Source organism: Syngnathus acus, chromosome 9 (assembly GCF_901709675.1).
Source record: "Syngnathus acus chromosome 9, fSynAcu1.2, whole genome shotgun sequence".
In the NCBI taxonomy this organism is placed as follows: Eukaryota; Metazoa; Chordata; class Actinopteri; order Syngnathiformes; family Syngnathidae; genus Syngnathus; species Syngnathus acus.
This window is the reverse complement of record NC_051094.1, coordinates 7,497,239-7,521,248: the sequence shown is the minus strand read 5'-3', so window position 1 is coordinate 7,521,248 and position 24,010 is coordinate 7,497,239. Positions and strand designations below refer to the sequence as shown.

General features: G+C 42.1%; 4 protein-coding genes across 5 annotated transcripts; 1 reads left to right on the top strand and 3 right to left on the bottom strand.

The window, feature by feature from the left end:
* The first annotated feature begins 5,271 nt into the window (after window positions 1–5,271).
* On the top strand, window positions 5,272–14,983 carry smarcad1a (SWI/SNF-related, matrix-associated actin-dependent regulator of chromatin, subfamily a, containing DEAD/H box 1 a). Of its 2 annotated transcripts, none has more exons than XM_037258452.1 (25): window positions 5,272–5,667; window positions 6,482–6,602; window positions 6,683–6,791; window positions 7,074–7,140; window positions 7,351–7,445; window positions 7,626–7,689; window positions 8,107–8,201; window positions 8,333–8,455; window positions 8,689–8,767; window positions 8,862–9,463; window positions 9,793–9,989; window positions 10,071–10,161; window positions 10,291–10,390; window positions 10,607–10,666; window positions 10,739–10,814; window positions 10,892–11,027; window positions 11,240–11,371; window positions 11,671–11,766; window positions 11,871–11,988; window positions 12,498–12,613; window positions 13,016–13,204; window positions 13,333–13,451; window positions 13,524–13,706; window positions 13,805–13,914; window positions 14,003–14,983. In XM_037258452.1, exons 1-25 carry the CDS (start codon window positions 5,580–5,582, stop codon window positions 14,062–14,064), a joined length of 3,228 nt encoding a protein of 1,075 aa, XP_037114347.1. In that variant the 5' UTR covers window positions 5,272–5,579; the 3' UTR covers window positions 14,065–14,983. The 2 variants fall into 2 exon arrangements, with proteins under 2 accessions (XP_037114347.1, XP_037114346.1); XM_037258451.1 differs by having other exon boundaries at window positions 7,348–7,445.
* prf1.5 (perforin 1.5) lies at window positions 14,982–17,873 on the bottom strand. Its single transcript, XM_037258454.1, has 6 exons — window positions 17,811–17,873; window positions 17,548–17,718; window positions 17,152–17,421; window positions 16,809–17,080; window positions 16,230–16,371; window positions 14,982–16,150 (listed from the first exon to the last, which is right to left on the bottom strand). Exons 1-6 carry the CDS (start codon window positions 17,856–17,858, stop codon window positions 15,263–15,265), a joined length of 1,791 nt encoding a protein of 596 aa, XP_037114349.1. The 5' UTR covers window positions 17,859–17,873; the 3' UTR covers window positions 14,982–15,262.
* Window positions 17,874–18,371: 498 nt separating this feature from the next.
* mpeg1.1 (macrophage expressed 1, tandem duplicate 1) lies at window positions 18,372–21,950 on the bottom strand. Its single transcript, XM_037258453.1, has 2 exons — window positions 21,454–21,950; window positions 18,372–20,694 (listed from the first exon to the last, which is right to left on the bottom strand). The coding sequence occupies exons 1-2, from the start codon at window positions 21,901–21,903 to the stop codon at window positions 19,021–19,023; spliced, it is 2,124 nt and encodes a 707-aa protein (XP_037114348.1). The 5' UTR covers window positions 21,904–21,950; the 3' UTR covers window positions 18,372–19,020.
* Window positions 21,951–23,117: 1,167 nt separating this feature from the next.
* On the bottom strand, window positions 23,118–24,005 carry LOC119126998 (protamine-like protein). Its single transcript, XM_037258640.1, has one exon. The coding sequence runs from the start codon at window positions 23,889–23,891 to the stop codon at window positions 23,286–23,288; it is 606 nt and encodes a 201-aa protein (XP_037114535.1). The 5' UTR covers window positions 23,892–24,005; the 3' UTR covers window positions 23,118–23,285.
* Between the last annotated feature and the right edge of the window lie 5 nt (window positions 24,006–24,010).

Sequence of the window (24,010 nt, the reverse complement as noted above, 5' to 3'; positions counted from 1 at the left end):
TTGCTGTTGACTGAAAATGACATCACAGTTGCTCAGGTAACAACCAATTATGGCTCACCTTTTTTCCTGAATCTGGTCATGTGACGTTTCCAAGATGAGCTGTAATTTACTTGCGTTTTTCCGCTATGCGCTCAGGGCTCGGTCTGTGTACAAAATATGCAAAATATGTATTGCTGCAATTTAGTGGGAATATCAAATCTCACCATATTGCGCAAAGACCTCAGTTCAGCGAGTGTCTACTTTTTCATGGCTTTTTTTATGACACCCATTACAGAATCAACAAGAGGCGTTGAAGGAAAAAGTAAAGAGGCCCATTCAAACCTGGAACACTCTAAGTGTCGCACTTTGTCGCTTAATTGCTTTGGTACACACACACGCGCGCACACACAGTCAGCATCAGCAGCTCCCCGAGGTGCTCCCCACCGAGCCGGGTCATGTCAGACATCAGCTCCCGTCGCGTCAGCTCTTTTTCTCCCACAATTTAACACAGGCCAGGGCTGTCACTGTGCTAACCTCCACAAGGGCTCAGACACCCCCCTTAAAGCACTCTCTCACGTTTGGTTATGGCACATAGTAGACGATAAACACGGGAGACAGACTCCCCGGGTGGCGTCCATTCCTCTGCTGACATTGTAGCGGACTCCCCAGTGAGCGGACACACAAAATCCACTGTGTGCCAGCAAAGAGGATAGCTTAATGAGTTTTTCCATTGTGTTCCTGTCACCTCTATTCTTCCCAGGAATTCACAATTGAGCCACCTTACGCATGTTTGGTTTGTTTAACACTGCACTACACGCCAATTGTCAATATAAGCAAAAATAAATAAGTAAAAGCACGTGGCAAGTATTTCACTCCTTGCGTCTCTGCACTGGTCGTAATCCAAGGCCAGTGGCACGTACAGTCGAGACAAACAAGCGTTAATATTCACATTTTCACTTCTTAGGACATCTGAGATGAGTGGTTCTCAAAAGTAGTGTGTATGACTCGTAGTGTCTAGGCAGTGTTTATAAAGTGGCTGAAACTAGTTCAGTCCAGTACAGTAGATTTAAGTACAGTTCAGCTCTTCTCCTTCTTAGAAATATTAAACATATGCAATACATGTTGATTGAATCAATAAGTATTTTTTGTAGACTTCTTCTAATCTTGGTAGACCGACTGTATTGTGTGTGTGTATATTCAAATTCTGTATGTTGAAGTAGCTGCCTTACAATATTTTTTAAATAAAATATGGTTGGATGGTTTCTGGTGAGGAAATAGTCGTTACAGCAGTAAAAACAACAAAAATAACTAAATTAATTTTACTGGAATCAGGTACAAAAGCCATTCATGTAAATCAACAAAATAGTTCTTCCTGCTCATGTCATTTGTCTTCAGTCACTGGCTACTTGGCAGAATTTGTGGGGTGCCATCAGTTTTGCCCCGAAAAATAATTTATAAACCAAAAGTTAACAGCCATCTCTGCCTTATGGAGTTTTGATTTTTCTCTGAATGTTTTTTTTAATGCTACCACAGTATGGGGAAAATGGCTAATAACAATAATGGAACTTTCAACATAGTGTAGGAAGGTGTTTTCAATCCCAAATAATCTGACAGGAATCGTCAAAGGGGTGAGTAAGGTTTGTTTCAGTTTATTTTTTTACAAACACCGCCTGTACTTTTTGTATAATATCTGGCTATATATCATAGAAACACAGCAAGAGCAATGTGTGTGTGGGAGGGTGAAATGTTCTATTTGGTGGCCTGGGGTTGGGCCATTGTCCATGCTGTCTGTCTTCACGTCTCCTTCAAACTAATTAAAACACAGTTGATGAAACAGACCAATGCAGAGTTGACCGCAACCCCTGCAATGACTCGAGAACAAAAGGCAGCAGTTAACTAACAGAAAAAAAATGAAACCCATTTCATGTGTCTGTACTGTTTGTTTTTTTGATGACTTTTTATTACTTTGCTACATTTGCAAAGATATATACAGTAATTATATCTGTACTTTCTACTCATTGCTTGTCAAAATAGGTTTGTTACATAACAGAGATTCTGAGAAATAAGATATTCCCCGTCCGTGGCCTTATTTAAGAGAATTGTTTGATTTTTGTTGGCGCCAAGAATTATTCATGTATTGTCTTTTGCCAGCCAGGCTTCTGACATTCAATTAATCCATCTAATCTGAATCTTTCATACAAGATGTGTTTTTTTTCTTATATTGTCATCATTATTGAATTTAACATTTATTGTTTTTCAGAATCAGGTCACAATTAGAGCAAAGATAGGGGAACACGCTTTTTGATTTCATAAAAGCCCAGCTGACGTTAGCTTATTCTTGAACAACGGCGAGATATTTTGTGATGTAAAGTTGATCTCGTGTTCTGCATAACGCGCACCAAAAATTAATTTTTACTTTTGTACTTAATATCAGAGTTTGTACTTTGTAGCTTTACTCAAGTACAGAAATTGAGTTGAAATGATCACTTTTTTATTTCTGTACTATCTGTACTTTTTCCAAGTACTCATGCGAGCTCTAGCATTATCTCACTGCAAATACGTTAGCATAATTTGAGGTTTGAGTACGATCTGATGAACTGGCAGGCAAGCTCGAGGGAAGACAAAAGCGACGAGGAATGCGCAGCAAACAAAGCCATGTTTGACGGATGTTCTGTAAGTCTGCCACGGGGGGATCCGTCATTGTGTCTCGGTGATTGGTGGCTTCACCTCCCGCAACATGGGATTCTTCCCACCCTTGGCCCGCTTCAACCAAAGGAGGTTACACGAGGGATGACAGAAACAAGTGCACAAAAGGCCCTTTAATGAGTCATACGTTTATAAACGCTAGCGATGATGTAGTCTCGTGCAAAACAAAAACCTCCAAGTAATTCTATCAACCTCTTTTTGATGAATTGTTGATTGGCTTGATAACCTTGTTGTCAAGTGGGTTTAATTCATATCTCAAATATTCTTTGTCACACCAAAGCAAAACACTACCTGATAAGTCGAGTCACTCATGTCACAATGTATACCAGAATTTTATTTTTTTTTTAATTTGAGTTTTTGGGGTTTTTTTTTTAGTTTATCCTTGCCCTCCTGGGAGTTTAAGATCACGGGATGTTTGAGAATAATTGTAAATTTTTTGTATATGCGAATCCCTTTGAGACTTGTTTGTGATCTAGGGCTATATAAATAAACTTGACTTGACTTAAAATAAACTCCTGTTCGCTCATGTCACCAGTTAGCAAAACCAGTAACCAAAATGGATGGCTGGGTAAAAGTCACAAAATGTCTATTAAAGTATCCAGGTTTGAAATGTGAACTTTCCAAGTATTTCAACAGGTGCTCTATAAATTGTGTTGAAAGTAAACATGTTTCTAAATTCAATGTGTCTTCATGAAGGATTGAAACCATATCAAATAAGGCATTGTAGAAAAGCACTCACATGTAAGGACATGTAGAAATTCAAATTTTATCTGACCTTGTGTAATCGATAAACTACCATAAGTTTGCACTCTCATTTTAGTGTGTGTTAGCATGTGTGTGCGTGCAGAAATATATTCCTCAGTACGTGTGAGGAGTTTACATCCCAGACAGGTCGCCTTGGTAACAAGGTGCTTCCCTGCCGCCGTCGGGTCTCGGCCAAGTTGGGCGCCACCGTGGCTGGATGGCGGCAGACTTTGTGACGACTACGAGTTTGCCAGGGCGCATAACACGCATGCACTTAGACAAGGGCATAATGTATGAATAAAATGAATATGGAATATTAGTGTCACTGCTGCACTTTGATTATTGCTATTGAACAAAGAAGACTCATCGCAGATGTGTCTGGGTTTCATAAACAAACCTTGACCAAGGCAAGGAGCCACAGTTTGAGCATCCTGCTGTGAGGGGTCATAACCTCCATCAGATTCATTGTCAGTTGGCCTATTGTCCCCTCGTGAGTACACGCGCGCACACACACAAATGCACACGGTTATAACTTATAGGGTCTCCATGACAATGATGGTGGGAGACAGTAAGGCGACACGGTGGCGCTGTACTGATGTGATCATCCAGCATAATCATTTAAATATATGCACTGTATGGCAGGTAGAATTGGGTACAGTGTACGCTTGTGTGTGCCAGGGTAAGAATGCAATACAAACACATGATCAGATGACTTCCATAAACCCATGACTTTGACTTTGACCATCAAGACACACATAAGGATTATTTATCACTGTCTTTGTTTAGCCTTCCTAGGCCTGTAGTTCAACTTGCACTTGAAAAGTCACTCAACTTTTTTTTCTCAAAAAAGATCCAGTTTGTTCTGACTTGAAAATACATACATATATGCATACACAGTAAATATATATGTATATATGTACACGTATATACATACACACTCACTCATTCACTCACTCACTCACTCACTCACTCACTCACTCACTCACTCACTCACTCACTCACTCACTCACCTGTTGCAGCTCTGTCACATCAGTCATGATACAGTTCATGGGTTATGGCAACCTGCCCCCTTTTCTTCAACTAAATTAAGACTGGTTTTTAATTGACGTAGGGATTGGATTTTGTCATCTGAGTATGACATCTAGTGGACAACCCTGGTGACGCAGTAGCTTTAAAGGCGTTCCAGTGAATTCCATCTGTCAAAAAGAATGACATCATGCAATTAAACTTACATGGCTAATAACATAATCCTAAACGGTGATTTGATAATAAAACACATTAAAAACGAGATTATTGACACATAATATTTTGAAAGGTGGGTTATTTGGAAATAGTCGGGTTCTTTGTGACTTTGAAAATTAACTATCATTCTTTTTGTATTTGTTAATTAATTATCAAAATGCGTGTACACACACTGAGCCAGTGTCCATGCAGTGTATTTAAAATTTACACGAGCACATAAAAGCTATAGTTATTATATATTGTTAATTACACCATAAATCTTAGCCCCTGTTTCATCTTTGGGTAAAGCCAAAGCGGAAGTGAGACGCAAAAACTATCTTGACTCATTCGTGAATTCCTGCCCAGCCGGATACGTTCCCATTGGCCGTCGCACACATCCGGTGTTTTGGCCAATGGGAGGGCTCGTTTGCCCCTCATTTGCATAGTATAGCATTCGCACATGTGGAAACACAGTATAAGCAAACTAAACTCAAAAACATAAGAATGGATATTATCGTCTTTATTGTAATATTTCCTGTGTTAATGATAAATAATATTATTTCCATAGGCTAACGATCACACAGCACTCATTCGTGAGTTCTCGCACATCCGCTCCTTTGGCCAATGACAGCGCTCTACCGCGCTACATGCACAGCTGCTTTAGCGGGAAACCGGTTGTCTTGTCTTCGGCCTTCAAAGCGGCCCATATTACGGCCACCATTACCAAACTATAACTGTATTCGGGCCAGCATGTACCATTGTGCTTAAAAACAACCCGAGGGCGTTGTCGTTCTCGAACGCGCTCTCTACTGTCAGCTAGGGTAGCCAAGGAAAACGTTGAGCCTCACGCTCTAAAAAGAAAAAAGAGAAAAAAAACACGTACGAACCGGAGTCGTACAAAAGGCTTTCCCTCAGTCCGTCCTATCAACATGAGCCAATTCAACTTGGAACGTTTCCGTTTTCAAAGAGCGTCAACGTGTAAAGTGAATTCCGAGTCTGAGAAGGAGAACAAGCCGGGTGAGTAATGCTGATGTTCGTGGCTAGCTCAATCTTAGCACTTGATCAGATTTGTAACGAATGCTACCATGAGCATTAGCGTGCTTCAAAGAAGCTAGTGATACATACATACATGCATGATGCATGTTACATACATTTAATATATGAAACATCGGTATTGTTTTTATTGTGGGTGCTATGGTAATGACCCATGTGAAGACAGTGAAGGTATGTTGGCTACAGTGCTTGGACAGCACACTCATTTTTAACATAATTGAACGAAATATTGAATATATAGTGCAGAAGGAACGTACCATTATAAGTTTAGTTATATAAAAATCAAAATTCTTCTGTTTTAATTTTCTTAGTAAGTGACTGTCTCACCACTGAGCTACCTTAAGAATAGACCTGTGGGGGCTACAGATGTTCTTGGGGTGCAGTAGTTCCTGCTGCCACCACCTTTTTTTAGGGGCAGTACAAAACTGCCCATCCCAGTGCTCTTCTTTTATTTTTTTAAATTGAATAAGTATTTATGGGCCCACTAAAGTGAAATTAAATAATAATATTCATTGACCGACCAATTGATTTTTCTCACAGACTGAAATTGAGGGATTGCAAGTATTTGTCTGTTGCTAGGTGCATACCCTGTTTAAAATGTACTGTACATTTGGGTAAAAGAATGGATGATAATTTGCATCTTTTAAAATCTCACCCACCTGTAATAAAACGGAATATCACAAATTCAGAGAGATATCATCAGGCCATGACAGCGTTTCTTCATTTAAGTTCCGTTATTTGACTAATTGTCGGGATTTCATCTCATGTTGCCCATCAGCTCAAATGAGATCCACTAAATCCCATTCAGCAAAGTCGTATGCCCGAGGAGTCCTTTTTGAAGACGTCAATGATGATGATGAAGAGCCAATGAGGAAAGTCTCCTTCTTAAGGAAATCCAGGTTGATGACATACGTCTTTTGAATATTTTAATTGTTCCTGTTGTTTATTTACCTATCCTTCGCTCTCTTTGCCATTTCAGAGATCCTGTTGTCAAAACACCTACAAATGTCACCAATGATGAAAACAATCAAAAAGAGTCCAAACTCTCAGAGATGTTCCCTCAGTTGTCAAGGAAAAAGATCTCAGAGGTGAGTTACGCTATATTGGAATGTAGGCCAGTTGATGTTGCAATTTAAAGTGTACCATGGTTTAAAAGAAAAGAAACATTCGAGACAAGTCAAACTTTCTGTCAGCCGTATGAGTGAAGGCAGAATTCAGATCTGGGTAGACTACTTTGAGAGGTATGGGACTGTGGATTACCTCCATGCAGACAGGGAAAATCGTCCAAGTCACTTGGGACATCTCGGGAAGCAAACATCTGCATGAGAGTAAGGCAGTCAGTTGAGTTCAAAACACTGTTTTGTCTGCAGATCGTTGGGAGTACGAGTACACTGGATGGAGCTGTTGCCACGTGTCTGCTGATTCCTGATGATGAAGGTATGAAGAGAGTTGTACATCATCAACCCTGATTGTTGCTTTACTAAAGAAAGTTCATGTCTGTATGCAGTTAAAAGTTGAAAAATAATTTTTTTTGTGACATCATTCTGTGTAAATAGTCTGGCTGTTTTCGCTTTAAACTCAGAATGCTCACATTTAGTAAAATAGTGTCATTGGTCAACGCTGTCTTTTTGGGGTGGGGGGGAGCAGACAAAGATTATGTCAAGACGAGAAGGCAGGATGTATCTGACAGCTCGCTGGAGAGCGGGGAGTCTCAACCCTACAAAAGGAGGAATCACTCAGGGGTGAGTTGACAAAGACTATCATTATGCTTACTGCTACCTTTTTGGTGTTGTTGAAAGAACATTGTCAATGACTATTTTGTCTTTCACCACACCATCACATTGATGTTATTGTGTGCCACATTACAGACAAAAATAAATTCTAAAGGGCCTGTATAATCGGATATTGTGCTATGTTCACAGGTTGTTGGAAGTCCAAGCACTCATCATGGAAGTGTTGGTTGTGTGGTGATTTCTGAGGATGACGGTATGAATAGAGTAGTAATCCAGCCCAATTTATGCAACAGATTAATTGTATTTTTCCAGGAAAATGTTAAAGCATAAACAGTATTTCTATTAACGCTTATCTTATTGAACCCACTATTTTGGGGTAAAGATGATAATAGCAAGGCTACAAAACGTCAAAATATCCCAAGGATTAGTGTTTTGTTTTTTGAAGCTTGTCGGAGAGTATCTCTTTGAAAACCATGCCAAAAGGAAAGACAAATACCCCTCGGCTAGATGCCTGTGCAATGCTGTGTCGTTATAAATGCTGAGCACTTGTATACACAGTGTACAGTTTTTGTATGTACGTGCTATCAGACATTGCTTATGTGTGTACTGTATAGTTTCAGATTTATTTGACGTCATTGTCAACGCTGATTGCTTTTTATTTTTGTTTCAGACACAAATTATGTTAGTAAGAGAAAGCAAAATGATTCAGACACCTCACTGCAAAGTGGTGAAACTCAACCCTACAAAAGGAAGAAGCAATCGGAGGTGAGTTTTGATTACTGACAAATTTTGTTGAAAGAAATTGTGCCAATAACTAGTTGGTAGAGTTGTGCGTCCCTGTTCGTCTCTCACACTAACAGTTGTCTCCTTTGCCTCACTCGTGTTGAAACCAAAAGATGTCTGAAGATGAAGTTGAATACATTGACGATAATCAGGATGATAGCGACGAACCAAGTTGGGAGAAGCGGGAGGTGATGGTCAAAAAGCTACAAAGGAAGTTCCCCAATCAGGACAAGGAGGTAAATAAAAAAAAAAACGATTAGGTTTTAAGCAAATGTATCTTTTGCTTTATATATTTTGTCACCATATAAGGCGTTTAAATTTTTTGCTAATTGAGTAAGAGCAGTTTATGAATTGACAACAGTTTCCCCCTAACAAATGCGAACAAGTAAATATGGAAGGCATAATATAAAATGAAAGAATGTTTGATTGTGTTTTGATGTACCCCTCACCGATGTCCGTCTCATTGTAGGAGCTGCGGTCGGTGCTTGAGGAACACGAGTGGGATGTGGATGAGGCTCTGCATGCCCTCCTTTGCTTTGCCAGCCCAGGTACTAACACACCTCCTCGCACACGATCTCATTCATCTGTCACCCGCGATATGTTCTGCTAATCCGATGCGAACTGTGTTCTTACTCCTTACAGATGACACACAACATTCCCTCAAGAAATCCAACCACTCCAAGAGCAAAGAGAAGGCAGTCAAGCGTGTTGGATCTTGTGAGAAGAAAATGGATGACAAGGAATCGCATTCGTTGCATTCGAGTGCTACAGACGACAGTTCAAACGCTACAGTGGACAGCGATGATTTTTCAGATGAAGAGCCAATCAAACATTCCAACTTCACCCTCTCCTCATGGCTTACAAAAGACTTGATCCCCTCTGTCAAGAAAACTACTCCTTGTCAGAAGCCAACCTCGTCAAAGTCCGCCATACAGATGCTGTCTAGGTTTGCAAGCGGGACCAGTCTGGCCAAAGCGCAAGCGGAAGAGAGAAAGCGTGAAGCCCGCGCCGCTAAAGAGCAGCTGAGCTCTGACGATTACGAGGACGACAGTGACGAGGATACGGAGAGCAGCGACTCTGACAATTACAGTGACGCGTTTGCAAGCAAGGGAAGCATAAATGAAGAGATCCTCAAGTTCTTTCAGGAGGCTACCCTCGATGAGTTGGCACTCATTTCTGGGTGTTCTGCTAAAAAAGCCAACAAGATCATAGACCTGCGACCCTTTAAAGACTGGCTGAACCTGGTGAGAAATCTTTTGGTCCGCACTCGAGCCTGATATACATGTCCATCGCAATAAAACAGAAGAACATGGAAAACCTCATTTGTTTCAGTAGGTTACATCATAAAGGAAACCTCATTGTGCACAGTGAATTGTTTCAGTTTTTCTTTTGTCGTTTTGATGGTTATTGCCTACAGCTAATGAAAACCCCAAAGAAACCTCAAGGAATTTTAAAATACAATTTGAAATGTATTCTCCCGTTTGTTTACTTTTTGTAAATTTCACTTTTTGAAAAGAACCACTCGTATGTAATCAGATTCTTACCACCATGCCATCCTTCTTTCACTCTCAAGACCAGAAGACTCCATAAGACCAACGGGCTGTCAGAGGACCTGCTCCTCGGCTGCAAAACTGTTCTAAAGGAGCGCACCATTATTCGGGAACTCATGTGCAAATGTGAAACCATTTCCACCAAGATGGTCAAACAGGTCACAAAGATGATGAGGGCTGGCTCAGAGACACTGCAACAGACCAGCCTGCTCAACAGACAGTGAGTGGCATGCAGCTTCGGTATACTCAATGTTAGCACGTTGGTTTGTCGTTCCTCACGTGGATCATATTTGTCTCCCAGGCTCCAGCTGAAACCCTATCAGTTTATCGGTCTGAAATGGCTGCTGCTCCTCCACGAGCACAAGCTGAGCGGTATCCTCGCCGATGAGATGGTGAGACGCAAGCAATGCAATACAGAGCAGTCCAATCAACCCTTGTGTTGTTTTAAAATGAACAAATAAACATACAATCAAGGCAGTCTGATTTGCTGGGTGATTTGATGATCCTCTTTCTGTGATCAGGGTTTGGGGAAAACCATCCAGACTATTGCCTTCTTGGCGCATTTATTACAGAATGGAATAGTGGGTCCTCACCTCATCACTGTGCCAGCATCTACATTTGGTAACATACACACTTTACACATTTAGCCAAACTTCTTTCAAATGGAAATAACTCCAGTGATTTAATGCTGATTTCATAGTCTCATTAAAGCTGTGTTGTCATGTATTGTACATCTCAATTTAATCAAATGAGCCACCTGGATTACATTTATGATGCATGAAGAGTTTCATTTTGAATTTACACAAATATTGTCTAGAACGTTTCTTTGTTTTACAGATAACTGGGCCAGAGAACTTGAAATGTGGTGTCCTAGTCTGAAAGTCCTACCTTATTATGGTAGGATACTTTACATTTCTATGTGAATCGTTTCATATTTTTAGACAAAGTATGCTTTTGTTTTGTGTACAGGTTCTGTGGAAGACCGCCACTACCTCAAGCACGATATCCTCAACAAGGACGTAGAATTTAACGTTATCCTCACCACGTTAGTGTCTCCGCTTGGAAAGACCCTATTTTATATATATATGTGGCTCACTCCTCAACGGTTCCCCCCTTCTACAGGTACAGCTTTGTCATTGGAAACAAAAGTGACCGCAGTCTGTTCCGCAAGGTCCGTCTTATGTATGCAATCTTTGACGAGGGTCACATGCTGAAGAACATGAACACGTTGCGCTACCGCAATCTCATGTCTATCAATGTGAGTTCACCGTGTTCTATGGCAACGCTTCTCAAAATCCTTTACGTTAGATTGTCATATCATTTTAGAAAATGCACACCTATGGCAAACCAAAACTGCCAAAATCAAAAATAGTGAAAACTATGACTTTTAATTGTATTTATATATTTATTTTTGTATTCATTTCCAGATGTATTTTTAAGCTCAGGGGATGTGTCCTCTTCTCCTTTCAGGCGAAGCATCGCTTACTGCTCACTGGCACGCCATTGCAAAACAACCTCCTCGAGCTGATGTCACTCCTTAACTTCATCATGCCGACCATGTTCTCTAGCTCCACCACGCAGCTCTCCAGGATGTTTTCTATGGTATTTCTATGACTTTTTTTCATCTCTGTGATGAACCATAACCAATTTCCACTTACACCAACTTAGCAGGTTAAAGTGCAAAATGAAAAAGGTGATTTTGTGAATAGGCAATCAGGAACAGGTAGAGTGACACTGAAAATATTTGTGAAGTGTTGTCATTTTCTGAGACAAAAATAGTAAGAGAAATCAATATACTACATATTGTGTTGTAATCATATAAAATGTATTATGTGCAGTGTATATTGACAAATCCAGCATGTTCAGCCTCTTTCAACCAGCCTCTTTTTTGTTTTCTGTAGAAGGCCCAGGAGGAGCAGAGTCATTTTGAGAAGAAGCGCATCTCTCAGGCCAGACGTATTATGAAACCTTTCATCCTTCGAAGACTTAAGAATGAAGTGAGCCGCTCTGTTGTGCATCTTTAATGAACACATTTTCTGGTCTCTGGGAGGGTGATGAAAAATAATCACTTGATATTTTTTTCCATTCATCTTATTTCCAGGTCCTCAAGCAACTACCTGATAAGGAAGAGAGGTTGGAGTTCTGCTCCATGAGTGAAAAGCAGCAGGTTCTCTACCAGACGCTCTTGAAAAAAATGAAAGCTTCAACCACTGGCAAGAGTGAGCTATGTTCACTTTGGCACGCACACACAGATACACTTGTTGAGGCCCCTACGTAAATATGGAAAACTATGGGATTTATTTGATACATTTCCAGGTTTGGAAAAGTGTGGGAAATGGGAACCTAATTATATGGCAAAATATTCACTTTTCCATTACTATACAATAGCTTTGCTTTCTAAAACAAAATTATGATTCTGCATTAAAAATTTTAAGGCACTTAGAAGCGCAGTTACAGCGTTTGTGTGAGAGACAGTTTTCTCCCATGGTCTTGAAGAATACTCAATTCCGATTGGCTCAAAAAATAACATTGACGTTCTTTATCAAGCTAGTAATGTACAACCTTCAAACATGTCAAGTTGCAGTAGCATCCATTAATGCCTGATACTTGTTCAACTCCTGTGGCGTTAACCGTTTGAAATTTTGGATCTGGAAAAAGTATGGATATTTTTCAAATGTGTAGGAACTCTGATTCACCCCTTTTTTTTTTTTTTTTTTTGTCCTTTCAGAGCAGGAGTTGTGTAACGTCATGATGCAATTAAGAAAGATGGCCAACCACCCCCTGCTTCATCGACAGTACTATACTACAGAGAAGCTGTCAGCCATGAGCAAACTCATGCTTAAGGTAAGTTTGCTGTATAACCGCCCAACAAGTGTATTTGTGCGAGGGATGGGCAATCTTCCAATTTCCCAGTTCCTGATTGTAGAACGGCCACAGGAGGGCAGCAAATATTGGTATATGATGCTGTTGCAAATATTTAACATTGAGGCTGTATCAACCAGATCTAATTTGTACTGAAGCTCTGACTCTTTTAAATAAATAAAATATTAATAAAAATAATATTCATGCATTCATTCATTAATCTACCAAACAGGAGTTGCGGGCCCGACTTCAAGCAGTTGGCAGGGTACCCCCTGAACCAGCTTCTAGCCAATCGCACGGGGAGAACAGTCAACCTCCATATAGGAAGGATAGAGCTGCAATCGAACCCAGTACGTTTGAACTGTGATTTTTTTTTTTTGTCAGGAGCCGACTCACTACGATGCAAATGCTGCGCTGATCCAGGAGGACATGGAGGTGATGTCTGACTTTGAGCTGCATAAATTGTGTCAGCAATACACGTCCATCAGCTCCTATCAGCTGGACAACAATCTGCTCCTCGACTCTGGGAAATTCCATTGGCTCACACAGAAGCTGGCATCGCTCAAAGAAAAGGTGCAATGCAAAATGTAGCGGCACGTAAATATGGTGGGACCTTCAGTCCACCACAATGTGTTGTTGCGTGCATGAGCTCATCACATTTGCTGGTTAAAACTCAGGCTCATTTTTGTCTAATCGTACAGGGAGACAGAGTTGTTCTATTCAGTCAGTTCGTCGTAATGCTGGACATCATTGAGATACTGATGAAACACCTGAACCATCGTTACATCCGAATGGATGGCTCCACGCCAATAGCAGACAGGTCAGCACGCACAAATGACTAATACTTTTCGATCCAATGTGTTTAATGTGTGTGCCCTCTCATCGCTTGCAGAATTGTGCTAATCGATGAGTTCAACAACGACGACGATATATTTGTGTTCCTCCTTTCCACCCGCGCCGGTGGCCTTGGCATCAACCTCACGTCCGCTAACGTCGTCATCCTGCACGACATCGACTGGAACCCTTACAACGACAAGCAGGCCGAGGACCGCTGTCACCGATTGGGTCAGACCAGGTACGTTGGATCTCGGAGTGGAAAGCTTCAGAGCATTTAACATGTAATAAAAATAAAACCACTGAATTCCACCAACACCTTCCTGCTTTGTGCATTAGGACTGTGCATGTCATAAAGCTGATCAGTAAAGATAGCATTGAGGAGGGCATACTGAAGCTGAGCCAGAAGAAACTCAAACTGGAGCATGACATGACAACTGCTGAGCAGAGTAAGGACACACGCACACACACACACACACATTCTAGGTTTTTTGTGCCGACACGTGTATAAGGTATGAAATTCATGTTTTATTTTAGGTGATGAGGGCACTTTACCTGAAGATATGGCATCTTTGCTCAAAGCCTCACTGGGGTTATGATATTCAGTCACATCAAACTTGAGGTACAGTATTTTACTTACCTCACTGATCCTGGGCATGCTTGAGTTTTCAATGAACAGGCACTGGAGCACATCCCGAAACCATCTGCTGACCATTATTTAATTCTTGTTTTTAAATATAATCCTGGTTTTGATTTCCTCTGTGGACTGATATCTGCGCCTAAAGCACATTTAATGAATAATTCACAATGAACATATGCAGTGAAGACTAAACTGTTATTGTGCCTTTTTGATATCGTGGTCTCTTGAGGTCACAGCAACCTGACCTTTGTGAGAAGGCACCATCTATCTTGATATATTATTTGACATTGCACTTAACTATATCATCATCATCATTCAAGCAGATATTGCACTTCACTACAATGTCTAAATCTCATTTTACAATGCCGCTGTGGCTGTTGTAACCATAAACATTAGAATTTCATTTATTATTGATTTTGTTAGTCACTCAAGCATCTGCAAAAGGAAAAACAGGATTTTTTCCATCAAGTGCCATTGCTTAATTGAAAAGTGCTAAAGTAGACCCAATGGATCAGACGTTAGGAAAGTTAGTTTCTTTGCTGTTGAAGAGTCTTCTAAGCAGCTGCTACATCTTATATTTGTGTTCGTGTTACCTTTTACTGCATTTGGAATTTTTTTTATGTGATTCAGATGCACATTTGTACGTTCTTTTTATGTTAGATGGATTTACTACCTTTCATAAATAAAACAATGTTCAAGCAAATAGCATGACTATTTGTGTAGCTGTGCAAACGAAGGAACCACAAACCGAATGTTTGTACAAAGCATACTTGCGCATGGAGGTTAGGTGAGAAAATAGCCATGACAGCATTTTGATGAGGAATTCAACATTTCTTTGCCATTTCTGTCATATCTTGAAAAATAAAGCCACCATTACAGAAGTTATTGCATGCATTTATTTGGAAATCCAAAATGATCTCATCATCAAATAGTGATCATCAAGATCGTAATATCAAAGCTCTGTAGAATTAAAATCAAGGCAAGTTTAAAGTACACGGTTATAGTAGGAGCAAATGATAAAAGATTTTATCACAGTTTGTCTCAAAACAAATTCTCCCTTGGCTGCATTAGGAACTTGCTAATGTTGACTTCCAAGAGAAATCTCTAATTCTTAAAGAAGATATTACCATTGAGTTAACAAATGTATTAGGTCTGAACTACTCCGCAGTGGGAGAGTACTGTCCACACCTGAAGCCTGACAAGTGGGTGGCGCACTTGATGCTGTATGAAAAGTAGAGAACTCCTTTCCTCAACTGACAGCTCAGAGAATGAGTTCCTCGCTGAGGAAAGATGAGACAAACACCTGCCAGGTCGTTGTAAAGAACATCTCTGTCCCACACTTCAAACCTCAACTCCTGCCCCACCTCCACCGAGCTAAAGTAATAGGTGGCATTCCATACAGGGTTGTTGTCATCCATTACTGTTTCCGTCTCCTCGTACATGCCGTTGTAGAAGATCTTCACGTAGGCGTCAGTTTTGGTGAAGGTGTCTGCTTTGAGCCTGGCGGCTCTGTGGATTTCCAGTTTGAGAGATCCACGGCCAGCTCGCAGAGGACAGCAGTTATGGTCTAGGTTGGGGGTCGGGGAGCAGTTCTTTAAACCTAGTTGGTCCTCCTGAAGCTTATTCTCTTGGATATACTCTGAGATGATTGCCCTTAGATTAGCACTGATCTGAGTGTCCTCCACCAGATGGTGCAGGGGGAAAATCCCATAGGAGATCACATCTGGGTAATCATGGAGGCTGTTCATCCAGCTGTGGTAGGCCTCGGAGGGGTCCTGCTGGTAGAGGATGTCCGGAAAGTATTTCTCCCCGCCAGTGACCTCGATCTTATGAGTCATGAAGCCTTGATAGAAGCCCATGCTGATGTTGCCCTTCATGAGCCCGTCACATTTGTTGGAGTAGGAAGCATTGGCAGGTAGGAATCCCAAGGCCATGCGGAGTTCGACATTTAGACAGTTTTTTATCTCTCTCTCGGTAAAGCCTTTTAGTGTGGCCAAGCAAGTCCGGAAGGCTGTGATTCGCCTCACTTTTCCACCAAGTTGAACCTTGGAAATGAACGCAAACATTTAGTTGCTACGTGAAGAATGCAAAGAAACTGACTGGATGCGCTTATCTGCAACTGACCTGGTGAATATAATGTGTTCCATACGTGTCAATCAGCCGTCTGTACAGAGCTCTGCTGTGGCTTGTCATTAGGTTCTGCGGGAGTCTGCTCACGTGCTTTGTGAACTCTGTGCTCAGCTGAGGGTGGTCAGCTAGTCTGTAGCTGAAATAGAAAGGGGAATAGGGAGTTAGTATTTCTGTGAATGGCAGTTTTAGTTCCCGTAGGTGGTCTGGTTCATGGTGAATGCTTCAAGTTTAAATGCAACTCCTACTGTCATGTCAAAGTCTGCTTTATAGTCGGCATTATTTGTCCTTGACAGTCAGAGATACATTATTTGTTCAGAAGAATTATCATTTGAACCAATTAAGTCAAATTGGGCAAATTCCCACGACACACCCGAGTATTATTATCTGTGGCACAGTGGTTGTAAATCTTTACAGTACGCTGATGCTACGATTCAATCAGTTTTGGTAAACTCCTAACATTGATGCTTGGTTTTACGTTAAATGGAAACGTTGGATCGGTTTTGTCACAGAAATCAGCACAGACTTTTGAGGAAGCATTGAATCATTTCGCGCTTCGTGTGTCAGTTCTTTTACCTGTAGTAAGTACAACTGATTTCATGGATGGCGAAAGTGGCCTTGTCCACGCTGTGCTGCGATTGAGCAAACCTGGCCAAGTCCGAGCGGCTCCCGCCGAGCGCTACCTTGCCATATGGATCGAGGCTCAAACCCACACTCCAGTTGTTGTTCACCAGCGAGTTGGAGCTGCGCAGCAGAGATTCCACAGAGTGGTGAAGGGCACTAGATAGATGCTTGCTGCAACGACTGAAGGGACGCCAGTCAAGCACAGCAGCTGGGAGTCTCTGAATCTGCGGATGGGATGGGCAGGACAGTATGGAACAAGGCACTTCATGTTGAGCACAGAATCACCAGTAATCACCTCTCCTCCGTGGAAGCGGTTTGGACACAGTGTGCATGTGTGGTTGTCAGCCAGATGACCTTTGACGTTAATGACATACGCTCCCGTCCGGCGCAAGCGGACCACATCGAAACCCTCCCCAGCCAGGTTATAGCCGGGCACGAAGGGGGCTTTCTCGCACTCCGTCGCCGAGCCGAACCGACATGCCCGGACCCTGCCGACCTCCAGGATGAGTGGCAATGCCAACACCAATGAGACAAAGCGACTTCTTTGGAATCCTGGCATGGTTACCTAGAATTGATATTCAGTGAAGCCTTTCTGTATTCATACATTTTAGCTTTTAATTCTACTGATGTCATAAAAGCATGCTCTAAAGAATTTAAAGGCTTTGCACTCAAAGGGAAAGTCGACACTTACCTCAGATTGGGTCTTAACCTTGGTGTCGGTTCTTCCTGTAGTCAAAACAGTGCAGAAATTGCCCTTCAGTATTTTTGCTTGATGTCTCCAGCCTTCCTCCAAAGGGACAGTGTAAAGTCTCTGCAGACTGGCAGCGTTTCTGTTTGGCGGCTCACCTTTGACTGCGATTCGCTGTTTGAAAAACACCAAGGACAGAATTCATGGCTCAGGGCTTTTCATGTCTGTCTGCTTTTGCTCCGTCTCTCTCTCTCTTGCTCTCTCACCCCTTTAGGCTGTTCCAATTTCCTCAGCATGAGCTGGTTTGTTTTCATGTTGAAGATTCCCTTCTATTCCCTGACAGCTGGGTGGGGGAGGGTGATTCTTTTATTTTAACTGGAGCAAGATGCACAACTACACATTTACTGGAAATGAATGAATGTGTGCGTGCAAGGGGGATTGTCTTGTGGCTTTTGTATGTGCGCTTTGTCCTTACAGGGTCTAAGCCTGCCTGTCTGTGTGCTGATAACCTTACCATAACTATGAGGTCACTTCAGCCAATGTCTATTTATGCATGTGGATAGAATGTGTTTTTTTGGGGCCAGCAAACCCACAGAAAATAAAAATGGCTCTTCAAACTGGGCAAGGCCTCTGCTGCAAACATGGAACTTGTGGTGTTCCGGTTTTTAGTTCTAGTTTGCAAGCATCAAAATAGAATGGCCATTTTGATTCATGCATACTTGCACAGCGTGAATTGCTCCCCAAAGGTCAAATTTTCAACAAGCTGTAGCAGTTAAAAGAACTCTAGGGAAACTGAACACGTTAAACAGTAAAGCAAGACAATTTCGAGATTACTACTTTTATTGCATTCTGTCAGCATAAATTTCTTTTACGTTCATGTCAGTAGTACTTAAATTTCCATTGACTCGTTTAATTGAAAAAAAATAACAGATCCACAAATAGGCAACATTATTATTTATCATACAAGAATGTCTGCCAGGAGTGTAACGAAATTCCCAAGTAGTGTAAATTTCTACATAAAGAGTTGTAAACCCGCCAGTGAAGATGGTGTAATAGTAAAAAAAAAAAACAGAACAATGAAGGGGGAAAATGAAATTTCCTTACGCTCTTTTATAATTATTATTATAATTATTATTACAGTATGTTTTATTGTACAGTACTAGATGGACAGTTCCCTTTTTCTCATTGAAAAACATGTTACATAAACCTGTTGATGATTTTTGGCAGGTGGTTGGAACGGATTAATGGCGCTTTCATTCCTTTTAATGTGGAGAAATCTGATTTGCGATATGAATGATTTATGTCAGAAGCGTGCTCACAAACCAAATTCAACTCGTAAGTCAAGGTACCATTAATAACAAATGAACTCTTTGCTCACTCGAGTGCCAGTGCATAACATTTCAAGCTTAAGATCTACGATTACTAACTATTTGAATCACGTGATTACAATATTCAAAAGATGTCAGCCCTCATTTGTCATGCATTGTTTTGCAGAATCGGTGTCTCATCTTCTTCGTCTACGGTGTCTTCTTGGCGTATTTCTGTGTAACCTCTGCTTAAGGTCATCCTGGACAGTCTTCTTTTGACAAAGACGACTCCCACGAGCACCAGAGCTACCATGGCTATCACGCCAAATGCTACCCCTGCCTTTTCTCCGCCGGACATCTGACTCTGGTTCTGGTTAAAGCTTCTTAAAATGCTCTGAACATCTTTGGGTTCTGCAAGTTTCCAGGTCTTGGTGTTTCCGACTCTTACCCAGCTATTTTCACCTTCAGTCATCACCATTACTGTGTTGGTGGCTTTTACAGTAAGGAGCGGTGGCCTAGTAAAAGGAGGGAGATGGATTGGAAGAAGCTCCCCGCCTGTGAATAATCCCGACTGGACACAGTAAAGGATTTCACAACCATCGCTGAGGGCGGCAAGATGTTGACTAAACTTGGGGGGGCAGCGACGTTGTTGCCCCGCCAAAGGGTTGTTTGACTCACAGCTGAAGAAGCCTGCGAATGGTACGGCATATTTTGTGCCAGCCTCGTAGTCCTTGCTCAAACAAATCACTTGACCGTCTGAAAGAAACTTTTGAGGCACATAATTTCTTGGGCAGGTTTTAGAGTTGGTGATAGGGTTCAAGAGGGAAGGGCTATAGATCCCTCCAAAGAGATACCCGGAGTTTTCCGGAGCCTCGCCACTGACCGAACACCAGTAGGTGTTTATGCGAGCCAAGCGGACGTACGAGTTGTCCTGACAAACTTGACGATGACAGTGGGACCAGTGAAAGATCCCGCATCGGTATGTCTCATCATGACATTCGTATACGCTGTAAGCTTGCTGTCTCACCTCTGATCTCAGTAAAGTAGGCGAGTAAGGTGCTCGACAGGAGAAGTCACCTGTATCCAAATTTTTCTGAGCCAGAGTGTCACACAGTGGTCCTGCATTTTGGGAAAGAGGAATACAGTTTTGGTAGACGCCACCAAAACTGAGGTTTGTTACGGGGCCGTCGCATGAAGCGTCGTCGATGTTTGCTTGAAAGTTGAAGTTCTGGGAGTTGATGTCAACGCACCCAGGGCGAGTGTTGACCTTGTAATAACGCTCTATGGCTTTGCTGACAGAATTGGCCACTTTGTTGACAGTAGGCTGTGGCAGATCAGGGAAGGTGTTGGCATTTATGAAGTAGGGCAGGACTAATCCAAAGCGATCAATTGCAACCAGGTTGTTTCTGGTATTTTCTTGCCACTTTTGCAGAGTGATCCCTGGGTAGAAAGGTATACTGCCGTGGCTTTCAATGAGCGAATACTGAATGTTTGACTGATATGTCTGGAGTGACGAGCTCTGTTGGACAGTTTGGCTACTTATGTCAAACTTGAGTTTGTCAAAAAAGTTGAGTCCGGCCGAGGCTTTGATGGCAGAACTATCCGACGTTTTGTCCGACAGATACGAGGAACGCAAGTAGTCCTCTTCCACCAACGTAGCCCCAGCGTCGACACTGGTGATCACGTGGGTACCGTATTCCAACACCATCTTCTCTGAGAGGTAGTTTGCATTCCTTGTTTGGTTGTTTTCAATTGCATCCGCTATCTCCTTGGCTTGCTGAGCAAAACGGGAATCGAGACTGAAGTCCGGATAAGCCCGAACTGTGTAGAGGAGGTTGCGAACCTGAGAATGAAATGGAATATATTTGAGTGTTGTGCATTTTCATCTTCAGTTTTAATACAGGTAAAACTGGGACCTCTAGTGGTCAGCTAGCCACAGCTTAGCAGTCCATAAAATAATTGCAATAATTTGTCTCCAATAAATTTGTGAATATCTACCTAACATAATTGTCATTTTCAATATTTTTGGAAGGCGGCTCGGTGGCGCACTGGGTAGCACGTCCGCCTCACAGTTAGGAGGGTGCGGGTTCGATTCCACCTCCGGCCCTCCCTGTGCGGAGTTTGCATGTTCTCCCCGGGCCCGCGTGGGTTTTCTCCGGGCACTCCGGTTTCCTCCCACATCCCAAAAACATGCTTGGTAGGCCGATTGGAGACTCCAAATTGTCCCTAGGTGTGAGTGCGAGTGCAAATGGTTGTTTGTCTCTGTGTGCCCTGCGATCGGCTGGCAACCGGTTCAGGGTGTCCCCCGCCTACTGCCCGTTGACGGCTGGGATAGGCTCCAGCACTCCCGCGACCCCCGTGGGGACTAAGCGGTTCAGACAATGGATGGATGGAATATTTTTGGAAAAAAGAAAAAAAATTAGAACCTACATTATTTTTTATATTTTTTATTATTGTAACAAAAACCTTAACCAGATGGGTGAAAAGACTGGGTACAAATTACTTATACCTTTTTGAAAAAAGAAATTAAAATTTATGATATATAACTGCATATTTAGCACAAGATTTTCAAATTTCAAGATATCCGGAAAGAAATCCTCACCTGCACTCTGGTTGTAGTTGAAGAGTCTTTGACCTGATGGATTTTCATCCTCTGGTTCTCAGTCGAGAATTTACCATTCAGCAGAGAAAAGAATGATGCATCGGCATTTATACCCCGAGACGTCGAGCTTTGCTGTTCCTGCCAGGAGCTGATTATCTCAGAGTTGGTCTCCACTCCTGTCTCCTTGTGGGGTATGACAAAAACTTCATCTGGTATGAAGTAGAGTCCGTCCTCGGTGGTCTGGCAATGGAAATAACTGAGGTTCGTGACCCGACCCATATCCATGTTCCGTAGGTTATCCCAGCCTCCGCCCGGAAGAACTTCCAGGGCTGTGATGGAGACATTAGTGGAGGTTCGACATTGTCGTAGCCAGTTGGTCGGACGGCTGACGGGAACCGACAAACAAAGTTGGAGGAGAGAGAGAGCCAGGAGAGTCGCAGGTGCCCTCATCTTGAGTGTGTCTAAAATGTAGGCAAACACTGCTGAACTTAAGTTTCAGAAGTTCCTCCCTCTCTTATCATATGACCTTGTGGAGGAACTTGTTGGTTTCGCTTTTGAGGAAACGCTGCAAGTTTCCCTTTTGGTTAGCTCGTCAGTGCCCCTAAAGTATTTGCACTCTATTTGACTGATGAAAAAAACATGTAATTACAAGTCGAACATTTAGAACATTGGAATATAGATTTCCAACGTCATAGGGCTACTTTGATAAATCTGTGTGGTTTAGGGGTGTGACTCAGCAACGGGTAAGTTTCATACAGCCGTATCAGTGCTGATAAAGGTATTATCAGGTCACTGCCCACAGTAAACAATATTTATTATCATAACGTTTTGATTTCCGTAAAGCACAAACTCAAGGCCCGGGGGCCAAATACGGCCCGTCGTCATTTTTTGTGGCCCACGAAGACTAATTTTGCATCGACTTTGCCATGACTAAAATTACAAATTGTCTTTACTTTTAAAAAATAAAGACATTGTTAGCGAGTTTTATTACATTCATCTTTTTAAAATATTTGAACATTTTTACGATATAAAACTAGTTATTCATCAGTGTGTTGTATAGCCTGTACTGTTTGTATATAGAAGTCCTTGACAGTCTTAATGGCACTACGAGGGAAGCTATGACCAGAAAGAGAAGTGAAAGTAAAAGGGGAAGCATGTTTGCCGTGCATGTCACATGAGCTTATGCGTCTCTAGAATTCCCAAATGGGTCACTGCTTAAACGAGTCCAGGCCTGAATATGCAAACCCAAAATATTTAGACTGCCTGAACTAAAAAAAAAGAAAATTATTGTTACACCTTAACTGATCCTGTTAGTTCTTTTGATGGAATCCCCCTGGCTCCAGCAACACGCTAAGTGCTTATAGAAAATGGATGGATTGATTTTTTTTTCATATAAGAGTTATGAATTATAACCCAAATAACTTGCGTCAAATTGAATGTTTAATAACTCATATAATCCTCATTTTCTCAAAGACAAAGCAACAATACATCAAAGATATATATATTTTTTACAAATCTGTCTACATTTACATTCCAAATAGTGTCCTGAATGCAACTTGATTACAGTTTAATGTATCAAGATCTTTTCAAATGTCCTTTCTTGAAATTTATTTACATATCACACGTGAAATGGTTAGGAAAATGAAATATTTAGAAAAAAGGGATTACTTCAGTTAAATGAGTTTTATTGTTCACAACATGGACAATAAGGAAGGGAAGTGCTGAAACAGCAGGGTTATTATTTCCTATTACAGAAGGACAGATAGCATAGACCAAATAACTTCATAAATAAATGGTCCATATGATTCTTAAGATGCCAGGAATGCCAAGGATCATTCGCACTCCGTTTTGCTCGTCCTACTCCACCTCCTATTTTGGACCTTGGCTGATTTGGGCCGCTTCCGTCGGATCCTCCTGGTTCTTTTTGGCGTCTTCCTTCTCGGGGCCCTTCTCCTCCTTCTCCTCCTCTTCTTGGTCGACCGCTTTCGCGCAGGAGTGGCCTTCTTCCGTCTTCTCCTGGGGCGCCCCCTCTTGGTCCTTCTCCCCTGGGCCTTTCTCCTCTTCCCTTTCCCTTTTCCTTTCCCCCTCGCCCTCCTCCTCTTCTTCTTGGGCCTCCTCTCCGTCCTCACAGCCCCCTTTTTGCGAGCCCCGGGCGGGTTGGGGTTGAGTTTGAAGGATCCAGAAGCCCCTTTGCGCATGATGACGTTTTTGGCCACCAGCCTGCGCAGAGCGAGACGGATCCGAGCTCGGTTCCTGGACACGTCGTAGCCGCTGGCCTTCAGCGCCTTCTTGAGGGCCACCAGGGACACGCCGCGCGAACCCCCGTAGGAGGAAATGGCGTTTAGGATGAGGATGGACACCGTGGGGCCGGTCCTCTTCCTCGGTCTCCGCGGAGATGTGGGTGCAATTGACACAGACATTGTGGGATCCTCCTGCATTCTAATCAAGTACGTCCAAATGCAAACACCAGTCTTGAAAAGGATGTCTTAATCCAAACTATATGTATTTTCTTTCTTGTTTTGTTTGACGTTGAGCTGCAAGCTATGCGTCTTATCCA

Excerpts from the sequence above, each read along its gene's own strand:
- prf1.5 (XM_037258454.1), bottom strand. The coding sequence starts at position 17,858 with ATGAAAACAAACCAGCTCATGCTGAGGAAATTGGAACAGCCTAAAGGG. Across the intron at positions 17,081-17,151 it reads ACCGCTTCCACGGAGGAGAG|ATTCAGAGACTCCCAGCTGC; the intron begins GTGATTACTGGT and ends TCCCATCCGCAG. Across the intron at positions 16,372-16,808 it reads ATCAGTTGTACTTACTACAG|CTACAGACTAGCTGACCACC; the intron begins GTAAAAGAACTG and ends TTTCTATTTCAG.
- LOC119126998 (XM_037258640.1), bottom strand. The coding sequence starts at position 23,891 with ATGCAGGAGGATCCCACAATGTCTGTGTCAATTGCACCCACATCTCCG.
- smarcad1a (XM_037258451.1), top strand. The coding sequence starts at position 5,580 with ATGAGCCAATTCAACTTGGAACGTTTCCGTTTTCAAAGAGCGTCAACG. Across the intron at positions 7,690-8,106 it reads GGTGATTTCTGAGGATGACG|ACACAAATTATGTTAGTAAG; the intron begins GTATGAATAGAG and ends TTTTTGTTTCAG. Across the intron at positions 13,452-13,523 it reads TCCACGCCAATAGCAGACAG|AATTGTGCTAATCGATGAGT; the intron begins GTCAGCACGCAC and ends CATCGCTTGCAG.
- mpeg1.1 (XM_037258453.1), bottom strand. The coding sequence starts at position 21,903 with ATGAGGGCACCTGCGACTCTCCTGGCTCTCTCTCTCCTCCAACTTTGT. Across the intron at positions 20,695-21,453 it reads CAACTACAACCAGAGTGCAG|GTTCGCAACCTCCTCTACAC; the intron begins GTGAGGATTTCT and ends TTTCATTCTCAG.